A 12,880-nucleotide genomic window follows, 5' to 3' on the forward strand; every position below is an offset into this window, starting at 1 on the left:
CAGAAATTATGTGGCCAGTCCTACAGCCTTCCTGGCCAGCCCCTCCCCATGAGTTTGGGGTCCAGGTATAACTCCCGACACCCCTCATTGCTTGTTTCACTGAGAACAGCCCAAGCCTTGCTCGGTACCGCAGCCCCAGAACCCAGCACACTGCTGGGCCCATGTGAACACTCATGAGGTTTTGCTAAATGAACCAGGAACAGGTACCCAAATCACCCCTTCCCACGGATCACACCTTCGCCTCATCATCATCCCACAGAGTGACTCTGCCTCAGGAGCCCGAAATGACGCCACCTCCCTACCTTCCTGCTTTGGCTCAGCACACCCGCTGCCCCTCCCCCCACTCCAGCCTGTCTTCTCTTCCTGATGTCTCAACTTACTTCTTCATACCAGCCGCTCTCTTGTGAAATACTCACTGCTGAGCCTTCCAACCTCCTGCTGCACCCACTTAGGAACCATGGCCACACAACTGCCCACTTTGTCCCAACCAACCCTGAGGGAAGCCACCAGCTACACAGGCACACTCTGAGCAGAGGCCACCAACCCCAGCCAGGCCTGTCACACTAAAACTTTTCCCCTCTCCTCCTCACCCCCAACACCAGCCTGCCCCCTCACTCTCAGCAAGGGGCTTTGCCTCTCTCCTCAGGGGAACCTCAGGGCATAGCATGAAAACACTCGGAACTTCCTGCACCTGCACACGACTGATCAACCTCCTTCCCTCCCTCCTGGTGGAGGAGGCAGGTGCGAGTCCTCTCGCCCAAAGTAAACTCCTCCACCTGCTCGAGCTCTGAGACAGCCCCAGAGGCCGTGGGCTGTGGAGCTGCGTGGGCCTGGACTTGAATCCTGGCTGTGCAACTTGTCAGTTGGGATCATTTTTTCATCAAGAAGACCGGAATGGAGTAGCTACCATGTTCCAGAGACAGTGTTCAGGGACAGACACAGTGTCAATCAAAATGAACTTGAAACAAAGACAACACTACTCAACAAGTGACAGACTGAAGGAGGGGGGCAAGCAGGAGCTCTCTGAAGGCAAAAGAACAGTAACATCCCCCACTGCCTGGGGTTAGGACAATGAAAGGAGACACTTTGTACACAACGAGGAACAGTGAAGAGAACGGAACACCAACATCTTTCCAAGCTTCAATGGCTGTGACTGCGGAGGGGAGGCCGTTTTGAGCCAGAATTGTTTTCTGGAGACCAGTGGTTCTCACCTGAGGTGGAGAGGTATTTTTGCCGCCCCCAGACATTTGGCAATATCTGGAAACATTTTTTGTTTGTCACAAGGGGCATGAGGAGTGTGCTACTGACATCTACTGTTTAGGGGGAAACTCTTACATTCGGAAAGAAAGCAAAGATCCTTTTCTAGAATGGGGATAAAGAGAAGCTACGCTACCTTCCATGTGTGGTAAAAGGTGGTCTCATGTGCAGACTGTCTCTGTGGTGCCACCTTTAGGAAGAGGGGAGGTGAGGTGGCCCCTCAATGAGGAGGGGCTGCAGGGGGGTCACTTAGGGATTCTGTGGTGGGTACAGCTTGAGGGACTGGGTGCAACATGGTATCTGGTTTAAACAGTTTCCTCTGGGCCCTGCCTCCCTTCTGTTGGCCCCATGTCTGCAGGACAGTTTAGAGTTAGACCAAGGGATAGCCCAGTCTTACTTAGCTGGGCTTTAGGGGATAAGGAGACAGGCCAGTGTCTGGGCTTGGAGTATGGGTAGGGCAGGCGAAGCAGCTGTATGCTGGGCAGCCTGGCCAGTGAGGGAAGGCAGCCACAGTCTGGGGGTCAGGGCTGAGTAAGGGACAGGTAATGACCAGGATGGAAATGGAGTCAGGAGTCTTCCGAAAACCATGGAAGGGGACACTGGATGTTCGGGGACAGTGCAGGAAGAGGCTTGGCCTGCCTCAGATGATGGCCGCACTCTGGCTGTAGACCGCTGCCTGCCCTGCTCTGCCCACCTCAGGCCCAGGTCCCCTCAGAGGGTGGGGGTGAGGTGTGGGGGCTGCGGCCGGAGCCCTGTTGTAAGACACATGGTGACTGTCATTCCTTGGGACCCCTGCCCCCCAGGGGCTGAGCCACTGACCCTGGCAGAACAATGAATGGGTCAATCAAGACTAGACAAATTGAACAGGTCAGGCTTGGGGACTTGGGGGAGGAGGACCCCTGCCCTCATTCTTTGCTTTCCCTGGGAGCTTGGGAAACCAGGTGTGGCAGAGGACAACCTAGAGCTGAAGAGAGTGGATTAAGGGTAAGCAGACCATAGACAGGATTAGACCCCGCCCCCACCACCCCCACCCAAACCCAGAGTGCAGGGGCAGGGGCGGCTCCCTGTCCAGCCTGAGGAATGGAGGACTCTTCTCTGGAGAAGCTGACATCTGGGGCCAGATCATCCTGAAGTTGATGCCACCAATTACAAGGCTGCCTGGCTTGGACTTTCCAGTTGGCCCTTTAAGAAACTCGCTCCTAAATATGACCATGCAAACAGCCAGGCAACAGCAGGCATTACGGAAAGACCCCACGAGTAGAGGGTTCCTTCATTAAACAGAATAGGGAAACTGGGGATGGCTGAGATTATGCAGGAAAATAATAAAACATGTTTAAAAGAGGTAATACTCTGTGGTAATAATAACAATAAATACTTATTCAAGTGCTTGCTCTGTGCCAGACCCTGTGCTAAGGACTCTCATGTTCCAAATACAATATAAAGAACTGAGAATATTTAGACAATGGAACAGAACAGAGAGCCCAGAAATAAGCCCAAGTCTCTACAGCCAATTAATATTTGACAAAGGGAGCAGCAACATAAAATAGAGTAAAAACAGTCTCTTCAACAAATGGTGTTGGGAGAACTGGAAAGCTAGCTACATGCAAAAAAATGAAACTCGAGCACCAACTTACATCATACACAAAAATAAATTCAAGGTGGATAAAAGACTTAAATACAAGCCATGTCACCATTAATGTCCTAGAGGAGAACATAGGCAGGAAAATCTCAGATATTTCACGCAGCAACATTTTTACTGATATGTCTCCCAGAGCAAGGGACATAAAGGAAAGAATAAACAAATGGGATCTCATCAAAATAAAAAGCTTCTGCACAGCTAAAGAAAACAGTATTAAAATAAAAAGAGAACCAACTGTATGGGAAAACATATTTGCCAATGATACCTCAGACAAGGGTTTAATCTCCAAAATATATAAAGAACTTACATGACTCCACTCTAAGAAGACAAGCAACCCAATTAAAAAATAGGCAAAGGACTTGAACAGACACTTCTCCAAGGAGGACATACAGAGGATCCAGAGACACATGAAAAGATGCTCAATATCACTACCTATCAGAGAGATGCAAATTAAAGCCACAATGAGATACCACTTCACACCGGTCAGAATGGCCATCATAAACAAAGCAACAAACAACAAGTGTTGGAGAGGTTGTAGAGAAAAGGGGACCCTAGTGTACTGTTGGTGGGATTGCAGACTGGTACAACCACTATGGAAAAGAGTATGGAATTTCCTCAAAAAACTAAAAATGGATCTGCCTTTTGACCCAGCAATTCCACTGCTAGGATTATATCCTAAGAACCCTGAAACACCAATCCAAAAGAACCTATGCACCCCAATGTTCATAGCAGCACAATTTACAATAGCCAAATGCTGGAAGCAACCTAGGTGCCCATCAGTAAATGAATGGATCAAAAAACCATGGTACATTTACACAATGGAATTCTATGCAGCAGAAAGAAAGAAGGAGCTCCTACCCTTCGCAACAGCATGGATGCAACTGGAAAGCATTATGCTAAGCAAAATAAGCCAGGCAGTGAAAGACAAATACCATAGGATCTCACCTTTAACAGGGACCTAAAGAACAAAACAAAGAAACAAGCAAAATATAACTAAGGACACTGAAATAGAGAACAGTCTGACAGTGTTCAGAGGGGAGAGGAGAGGGAATTTCAGGGGAATTTCAGGGGAAAAGAGGAAGAGTTTACAGGAAGAAGTATAAAGGACACATGAATAAAAACTAGGGGCAGGTGGAAATGGGAGGGAGGAGGAAAGGGCTGGGTGGGTGGGTTGGGATGGGAGTAAAAGATAGAAAATTGTACTGCAACAACAATTAAAATAAAAATATTTTAAAAAGAACTGAGAATGTTTAGAGAACAATGAGTAGTAGGAAATTAATCATATGTGCTAATTACAAGAATAAAGAAAAGTCAGCAGAAGGATTTAATGATAAGATCAAGGAAATCTGGAAATCAGAAAAAAAAGAAAAAGATATTGAATTGGGGGCAGGGGGTGATAAGAGGCTTAGAAGAGGGCTAATCCAGGAAGTCTAACATCTGACTTTAAAAAAGCTCAGGGAGGGGAAACAAAACATGGAGGAATGATACAAGAGAATTTCCTAGAACTGAAACAGTCTCAAATTAAATGTACCAAATAAAAAGGGCTACAGCCCTGGCTGGTGTGGCTCAGTGGACTGAGTGCTGGCCTGTGAACCAAAAAGTTGCTGGTTCGATTCCCAGTCAAGGCACATGCCTAGGGCCAGGTCCCCAACTGGGGGCATGCAAGAGGCAACTGATAATGTATCTCTCACACATTGATGTTTCTCTCTCTCTCTTTCTCCCTCCTTTCCCCTCTCTCTAAGAATAAATGAATAAAATGTTTAAAAAAACCAAAAACAAAAAAACTACATTCCAGCATGTTATTGTGAAGTTTAGGACATGCAGAAATAAAAGAGAAGAGCTTAAGCTCTCCTGGAGGAAAAAAGGTCACATGCAAAGTGAGAAGAATTAGGGTCTCACAGCTATAGTAGAGACTAGAAAACAAGGCACAATACGTTCAAAATTCTGATTGATGCAACAATTTCTAGAGGACACACTCTGGTAAAATGAGGGAGGATACAGGAGAGAAAAAGCTGGGGGAGTTCTGGGAGACACGCCTGTCCTCCGGGGGACAGGTTTCCAGGCCAAGGAGGAACCGAGTGCCCACCTGACATGCCTGAGCATTTAGGGAAGTGCTCGCAATAGTAGGGTCTGATGGAGTAATTATAAAGAGTTCAAGGAAAATGTATAATAAATTAGGCAAGTGAAAAAAAATGAGACAATTATTAACTCTGGAAGGGAAATGTAGTCTTACAATGTACAACTTGTCTCTGTGGTGAGCATTAACTACATAGTTATAATAATGTAAACATTTATTGTTGATTTAGCCGAATATTGTGATATAATGATAAGAGGGAGGTGAGGGAAGGGAGATGGGGCAGAGGTCCAGGAAAGCTAACTTCTTATTTGCCAGTAGATGATGTCTGAAAGTAGAAAGCAACAGAGTGAATTTCATGGTATCTGAATTTTATGTCAATTTCAGTTTCTGAAAAATTGCAAAAAGTAAGTGAAAAAGAGCAGTATAAACATATCATTTAGAAGTAAGACAGTAAACCCTAGAAGAATTAGATGAATGACTCTGATTATCACTCAAAAAGGCAGCCTTAGTCTTTAGCACTTCGGGATAAAACAAAGGAAGAGGGCTGTGTTAACTGATGGGGCAGAAGCCCCTGGTGGGTTTGGTGGGAACAGGAAATCAAAGCAGAAGAGGCCAGAAGAAGCCAAGAGGAAGGAAGTCACACTGACCTTGGGGAGGGCCTGGCTGCTCACAGCTGTGGAACGAGGAGGCTGAGCCGTGTTTCTGGGACTCCCAGGGGTCACTGTGACCCAGCAGGCTGAAGGCATTCAGTTACAAAGGGCCCTTTCACAGAAGACCTCTGGTTCTCCATGACACCGCAACCCCCCATCCCTACACTCACATGTGGGCTCCCAGAAGTGCACACACAGGCACACCTCCTACCCCCAACCTGGGCTTGAGACCCACCTGGGCTTGAGGTAGCTGAGTGCTTCTGAGAACTGGTTGGTGAGGAAGAGGTCCAGGGCGATCATGCACTGGTCCAGGGCCTCATGGAGGCTGCTCACAGCAGTCCTGAGGAGAGAGACATGGGTGTGATTCCGGCGACTTCAACCCCACTCCTGGCTGTAACAGCCTCTCCAGGGCCCACCCGACCTCCCCGGTGGGCCTTGGATGCCTGTCACAAGCTCCTCCAGGCTGCCCATTGGCACACAAGGACAATTTGGACCCACTGCTGAACGTCCCTAAAGGCAGAAGGAGAGCAGAATGGAGCGACATCTGAGATCTAGTGGAGGGGGCTGAGGACAGCGGGGCAAGGAGCACAGAGATTTCTCTTACCCCTCACAAGCGTAAAGGGAATCTTTGTGGCCCTTCTGACCCATTGGGCTTTTCTGTGCCCCCCTGGGGGGCACAGCCCACCTACTAAATTCCACTTCAGTCCTTTTCTTGCTCCTCCCCTAGGCCTTCTCTGGCCTGCCTCAGGCCCGTGCTCTAGAACCCCGGAGGCTCTGTCACAATGGGCTGCGGTGGGCACCGGCCTGTGAGGGCTGCCCGGCCTTCCGCGCTCAAGGCTCACCTTCCCAGCAGCACCTCCAACGTCTTCCAGTCCTCGCTCTTCTCTGCAGCTCTTACCACCTTCTGACACATAGTTTTTACTTATTTTTGTCTTTATTTTGTTTATAGTCTCTCTCCCTCTGCCAAAATATATGCTTCCTGAGGGCAAGAATCTTTGTTTTATTTCCTGCCATATCCCCAGCATCTAGTATCTGGTATAAAATGAGTGTCTGATAAATATCTGCTAAGTGAGTGAGTGAATGAATGAATGAGAGTCTAAGGCTAAGAGAGCAAATCTCTGACTTTTCTGGGCCTCAGCTTCCCCATTTGAAAATGAGAGATGAAACCAAGTCCTCTCTGATGATTTTGAGACTCTCTCTTCTCAAGAGGTCTCTTTAGAGGGAGAGAAGCTTTCAAAATGGGGCTCCGTGATCTTGCCGAAGGAGATCCTTTCCCCCCCACAATGAAGACAAAGCCCCTTCTCCACCAGGTAAACTCCTACACGCACTTTAAGGCCTGGCTCTGGAGCCCAGTGTCCTTCTCTGTGATACATCAGCAGAGCTTCCCAGGCAAACTGAAACTTGTCCCGTTCAAAAGTGAACTCTTGTTTGTTCTCCCAAACCTGTTCTCCCCAAGTCTTTGATAAGTGACACCCCCCCTACCCAGTTCCTCAAGCCTGAAATTTCATAGTCATCCTGAACACAGTCCTCTGCCGGGCCTCTGTCGTGGACTCCATCCCTAAGCCCTGCCGGTTCTCCCTCCTGAACATCTCCCAGCCCTCCGCCTGCAATGGCCGGTGCCCCCAGCGCCAGGTCTGATGGATGGCTCCCCCTTCCACACCCAGCCCCTCCCACCCCTTCTGTCTCTCTCTGTTAGACGATTGCGTTCTGTGTTTCCTGTCTCTTCACTCTCTTCTTTGCTTCCTGTTTGACTCTCTCTGCTAGAGTCTGAGTGATTTCTTTAGAGCTTCCATTTCACTAATTCTCTTCTGTTCAATAGTTGTATTTTTCATCTCCAGAAACTCCACTTTGTTCTTTTTCAAATCTGCTTGGCCATTTTGGGTGGTATTTTCTTCCCTGCTTATTGTTTCAAGTACATCTTTTATTTTTTTTTTTTACACATTTAAAGCACAATTATTTGTATTCTATATATCATAAGTCTAGCATGTTAGACTCTCAGAGAAACTAATCCTGCTACTTCTTGCTCCCAGTGCCTGTCGCTCACAGGGACCCGTGTCCTTGTGTGTCTTGTACTTTCACCACGATCTCCTACTTGATCGGTCGCCTTGGGATGAGGCCATGTTCCTCCAGGGAGGATGGTCATGTGCTCCGCCAGGTACCCTGGGGCACTGCCACCCTGAGATCACGCCAGTTACTTTTCTGTTTAGTATATTCAAGATGACAAAGATAGTGTTGTATTGAAGCCCAAAATTTGTGTGAGGGCAATATAATTTTCTATGGAACCTTTCTGTCCCCACCAGAACTGTCGTCTTCCATTGCAGGTGGCTGGATGCTTTGTTCTAGTCAATGTTCCTGTTGGCTGAAGACTTTTGAAGGTCCCAGATTCATGTGGTGGGGGTGCAGGCCCCTCCACACTGTGGCTGCAGGCCCAGGACCTTATTTCCCTTCCCCTGAGTGGCTGTTAAAACTCAAGGTTCTGGGTTTGTAAACACCCCCAGGTTGCTGTGGCTACATCCCATTCAGCAGCCTAATCTCAGCTCTCTCTTTATTGTTGGCTTGAGAGGATTTCTGTTACTTCTGTGGAAGCTCAGGAATGTATTTCAAAGGATGTTTGTTTTAATTCATCCAGCCTCTAGGTAGGGTTTTGTTTTGTTTTGGTTTGGTTTGGTTCTGGTTTTTTGTTTTGTTTTATTTTTAAGGAGAATTTTAGAGCCCTGGGTGGTGTGGCTCAATGGATTGAGTACCAGCCTGCAAACTGAAAGGTGGATGGTTCAATTCCCTGTCAGGGCACATGCCTGGGTTGAGGACGGGGTCCCCAGTTGGGGGCGTGCAAGACACAACTCACTGATGTTTCTCTCACATCAATGATGTTTCTTTCCTTCTCTTTCTCTCTCCCTCCCCCTCTCTCTGAAAATAAATAAATAAAATCTTTCTGTAAAAAAAGGAAAATGTTTAGAGGTGTTATTCCCTTTAATCTATCCCTCTCATAATAGTTTTTTAAAAGTTTTTTTTAATCCAAATATAACCATGTCATACTTTTGGACTTGCACCACTTTACTGCCTTCTCAGTACTCTTAGGATAAAGACCAAGTTCCTTTCTGTGCCCAAAAAGGCCCCACCGGAAGTGGCCCTGTCCCTCTCTTCATGAGACAGGGACAGTGTCTTCCTTTGTGCCCAGGGCTGAGCCTGTTCCATCCACCCATCTCGGTTGGATGAATGGATGAAGAGGCAGTGGGCACTTATGACCCCAGGTGTTTAACTGGCATTATCTCCTTGAGCCCTCACTAAGCCCCGTGAAGTGGGTTATTACCCCCACTGATGATGAGGAGACTAAGGCATAGAGGAGAGGTGACTTGGCCAAGGTCACATGCCCAGTCATGAGTTCTAACTCAAGTTTCTGCATGAGCCGGTGCCCACCAGCTCAGCCCCAAGGAGTCAAAGTCCATTGTCCTGGCTTATATCCATCTCTACACAGCTCCAGAGCCAAGAGCCTGCCCCCCATGTCTGTGCAACACCCCGCCCCACAACCACCACCATCTTCATCCCCCACCAAGGAAGAGGTTCTACCTGTTTGGAGAACCTGGAGAGGAGGACAAACAGACAGATGGACACACAACACAGACAGGTATTCCCTCCCCTGGCGGCCCCAGCACCTCTTCTACTTAACTACAGTGAGGTGGGTCTGAGGTGACCTCTCCCTCCTCCCCGCCCACAAATGCCCCTCATCTCCAGCTCCGGGCCAGGCCTGGGGACACAGAGCAGACCCAGACCCGGAACGACAGATGCCACAGATTCGGGCGAAGGCTGTGACATTCAGATCCCTCATGGGAACACTGGGGATTGAGGAGGCCAGGAAGGGAGGACGGGGCATACAGGGAAGCTTTCTGGAAAAGATGGCACTGAACTGAGGACCAGATGGAGAAAAGAAGTCTAAGAAGGGAAAAGAGTGTGAGCAAAGGGCTGGAGGCATGACAGCACAGTGAGGGGCAGGCCCAAGCCACAGGGCAGGGCAGGGAGACAGAAGCTCTGGAAGGCCTGCTGGGGGAGGGAGGGGCTGGGGAGCTCAGGAAGGCTAGGGACTTGGGGCCCACTGACTTAACAACAGGATTAATAACTCCTCCATCACCACCATGAAGTTATCACTTCAAGTTATCTAAATTGATGACTAATTAGTTCTCTCAGTCCTTCCACCAGCCTGGAGAGGCAAGCAGGCTCTTATCTACATTTGAAAGATAAGAAAGTGAAGACAGAAACCCAGTCTGCTCCTCCCAGGAGCCTGAAAGAAGACAGAAATGCTTTCTGCAAAAGCAGCTTGGGCAAACCTCTCCTCTCCCCGCTGACTGAGGTCCCCACTTGTCTACAGGCTTTCCCCAAGGTCTCTCTGCTCCAAGCCACCAGGCCATTAAATTCTTAAGCTCCCAAGTGGTGATGGTGGCACCTCCCCTGGGCTTTGGGGAAGCAGAGGATTGGAGGGGGGTACTAAGCACATTGGAGCAGGAAGCTGGATGGTGACCAATGCCAGGAGCTTTGGCATAGTGGGGGAGGGACACTTGATGCCAAGGGGAGAAGGGGGCTGGAAGCTGAGGGGGGAGCACCAGACAGCCTGGAGCCACCCCACTCTCTCCTTCCCTCCCACCTCCCTGCTTTAATCTTCCTGCAAGCTGCTACTTTCGTGATTGATGATGGGCAGGGCTCGGGAGAGCTGGGGAGACCCTCAGTCCCCACGGTGGGGGGGGGGGGGGCAGAAAACTCCCCTTTCCTGACCCAGTCTGGGTGAGGTGGCTGTGGGACAGTGGAGAAAGGGCAAGGATGTTATTCAGGGAGCAGATAGGGGTCTGAGCTGGGTTCCTACTCCCTGCTTCACCATTCCGGGGGCACTTTGGCTCAGAGGGTTAAAACATTATGTCTGCAGGGATCTGGCACTTCCAAAGTGACCTTTCTAAATTGCAAATATGATTGTGACTCTACTTCCAAAGAATCCCCTTTAACCCTGCATAAAGAAAGTATCATGTGGCAGGGCCTAGTGCAACATGGCCTTCAAGAGTTTTGAAAGCAGACAACCCTGGACTCAAGCCACAGCTCACCAAGTACTTGCTGAAGAAACTTGGCAAGATTCTTTAACCTCTATGAGCCTCAGTCTTCCCATCAATGAAATGGGAGATGGGGAACAACCTCCCATTTGCTGTGAAGAACAACTGAGATCATGTTAAAGCACAAGAAGCACTCAGGAAATGTAAGTGATTGTTATTGTTTCTAAGATTATGTATTTCCCTCATTTCTCTTATTGAGCAGCTCTGCTTTTATAATGAGACTAGATAACTTTAAAAGAAGGAGTATACATATCTTAAGACCCTGTGATTCTACTCCAATGGGGCAACCTAGAAGGACCCTCACATACATGCAAAGGGCAATTGTATGAGAATATTCATTGTTTGAATAGCAAGACACTGGGAACCACCTCAATAATTATCAAGGAGCCTGGATAAACAAGCAAATGGGGGTCACATTGAGTGGTGGATCACCATCAGGGCACATGGGAGCCAGAGCCACAAGGATCTAGAAGGCTAAACCTCAGAAACCTGAAAGTAAGTGAGAAAAAGCAAGCCACAGAATCATTCATACTCTGTGACTCCATTTGTATAAAAATTTTAAAGTAAGAGCAAGCTAAATATTTTTTTAGACTTACACACTTGGAAAAACAATAAAAACTAATACAAAATGATAAAACCGAAATTCAGAATGGTGATCCTTTCTGCAGAGGGAAGAGGGGAAGGGGTTCTCCGCCAGGGCTTCTTTCTCAGAAAGAAGACTGTGAAACAAACAGGGCGTGACGGCATTTTCTGCAATGGCTGGGCGGCAAAGGCTTGGAGTTCCCTTCACTGTTTGCTATATTTTTCTGAAGGCTTAAAATATTTCATGGTTTTTTGTGGGGGGACCAGGGGAGAGCGCAAATGCAGTCCCCCTACTACACAAATTATGCAGTCAAGTTGCCCACATTTGGGGAAATCGCAGGGGTCAGCACATCCAGAGTGCACTGGATAAGCCTCACCCAGGGAAATCCAAGTTCGTGATCATGGTGTCTCCCCTGCCAGGTAAGCATGTATTTCATGATTTTTAAAGTTCGTTTTATTGATTATGCTATTACAATTGGTCCATTTTTTTCTCTCCTTGATCTCCCTCCGCCCAGTACCCCCATTTCCTCCAGCATTCCCTCACCCTTAGTTCATGTCCATGGGTCATACATATAGGTTCTTTGGCTTCTCCATTTCCTGTACTATTCTTGACCTTTCCCTGTCTATTTTGTACCTACCATTTATGCTTCTTATTCCTACCTTTTCCCCCATTGTCCCCTTCCACCCTTCCTGCTGATACCCTCCATGTGATCTCTATTTCTGTGATTCTGTTCCTATTCTATTTCTTTGCTTGGGTTTTTTTTTGTTTGTTTTTTTGTTTTTGTTTTTGCTTTTTTAGTTTCAGTTGTTGATAGCTGTGAGTTTGTTATCATTTTACTGTTCACAGTTTTGATCTTCTTTTTCTTAAATAAGTCCCTTTAACATTTCATATAATAAGGGCTTGGTGAGTATGAATTCCTTTAACTTTACCTTATCTGGGAAGCACTTTATCTGCCCTTCCATTCTAAAAGATAGCTTTGCTGGATAGAGTAATCTTGGATGTAAGTCCTTGCCTTTCATGACTTAAAATACTTCTTTCCATTCCCTTCTTGCCTGTAAGGTTTCTTCTGAGGAATCAGCTGAAATTCTTACGGGAACTCCTTTGTAGGTAACACTTTTCTCTTGCTGCTTTTAAGATTCTCTCCTTATCTTTAATATTTGGCAGTTTAATTATCATGTGTCTTGGTGTGTTCCTCTTTGGACTCTGAGCTTCTTGGACTTTTGTATGTCTATTTCCTTTGCCAGATTGAGGAAGTTTTCTTTCATTACTTTTTCAAATAAGTTTTCAATTTCTTGCTCTTCCTCTTCTCCTTCTGGTACCCCTATGATTTGGATGTTGGAACATTTAAAGTTGTCCCAGAGGTTCCTAAGCCTCTCCTCATTTTTTTGAATTCTTATTTATTTATTCTGTTCTGGTTGAATGTTTATTTTTTCCTTCTGTTCCAAATTGTTGATTTGAGTCCCAGTTTCGTTCCCTTCACTGGTTCCCTGTGTATTTTTCTTTATTCCACTTTGCATAGCCTTTACTTCTTCCTCTATTTTGCAAGCATACTTAATCATTTCTGTGAGCATCCTGATTATCAGT

At 47.1% G+C, this 12,880-nt stretch overlaps 1 protein-coding gene and 1 non-coding gene across 3 annotated transcripts in view; both read right to left on the minus strand.

The window, feature by feature from the left end:
- The window catches only part of TTC39A (tetratricopeptide repeat domain 39A), a 54,790-nt gene that overhangs the window by 26,940 nt on the left and 14,970 nt on the right, over positions 1-12,880 (minus strand). For both annotated transcript variants that reach the window (XM_028512899.2, XM_036026069.1), the window contains exon 2: positions 5,859-5,963. In XM_028512899.2, the coding sequence (XP_028368700.1) occupies positions 5,859-5,963 (105 nt within the window). The remainder of the gene's footprint in view (positions 1-5,858; positions 5,964-12,880) is intronic.
- Positions 11,560-11,723, minus strand: LOC114498357. The gene has a single exon (XR_003684780.1). It is a non-coding gene; the product is annotated as a U1 spliceosomal RNA (small nuclear RNA).

This window comes from Phyllostomus discolor, chromosome 5 (genome assembly GCF_004126475.2).
Source record: "Phyllostomus discolor isolate MPI-MPIP mPhyDis1 chromosome 5, mPhyDis1.pri.v3, whole genome shotgun sequence".
Taxonomy (NCBI): Eukaryota; Metazoa; Chordata; class Mammalia; order Chiroptera; family Phyllostomidae; genus Phyllostomus; species Phyllostomus discolor.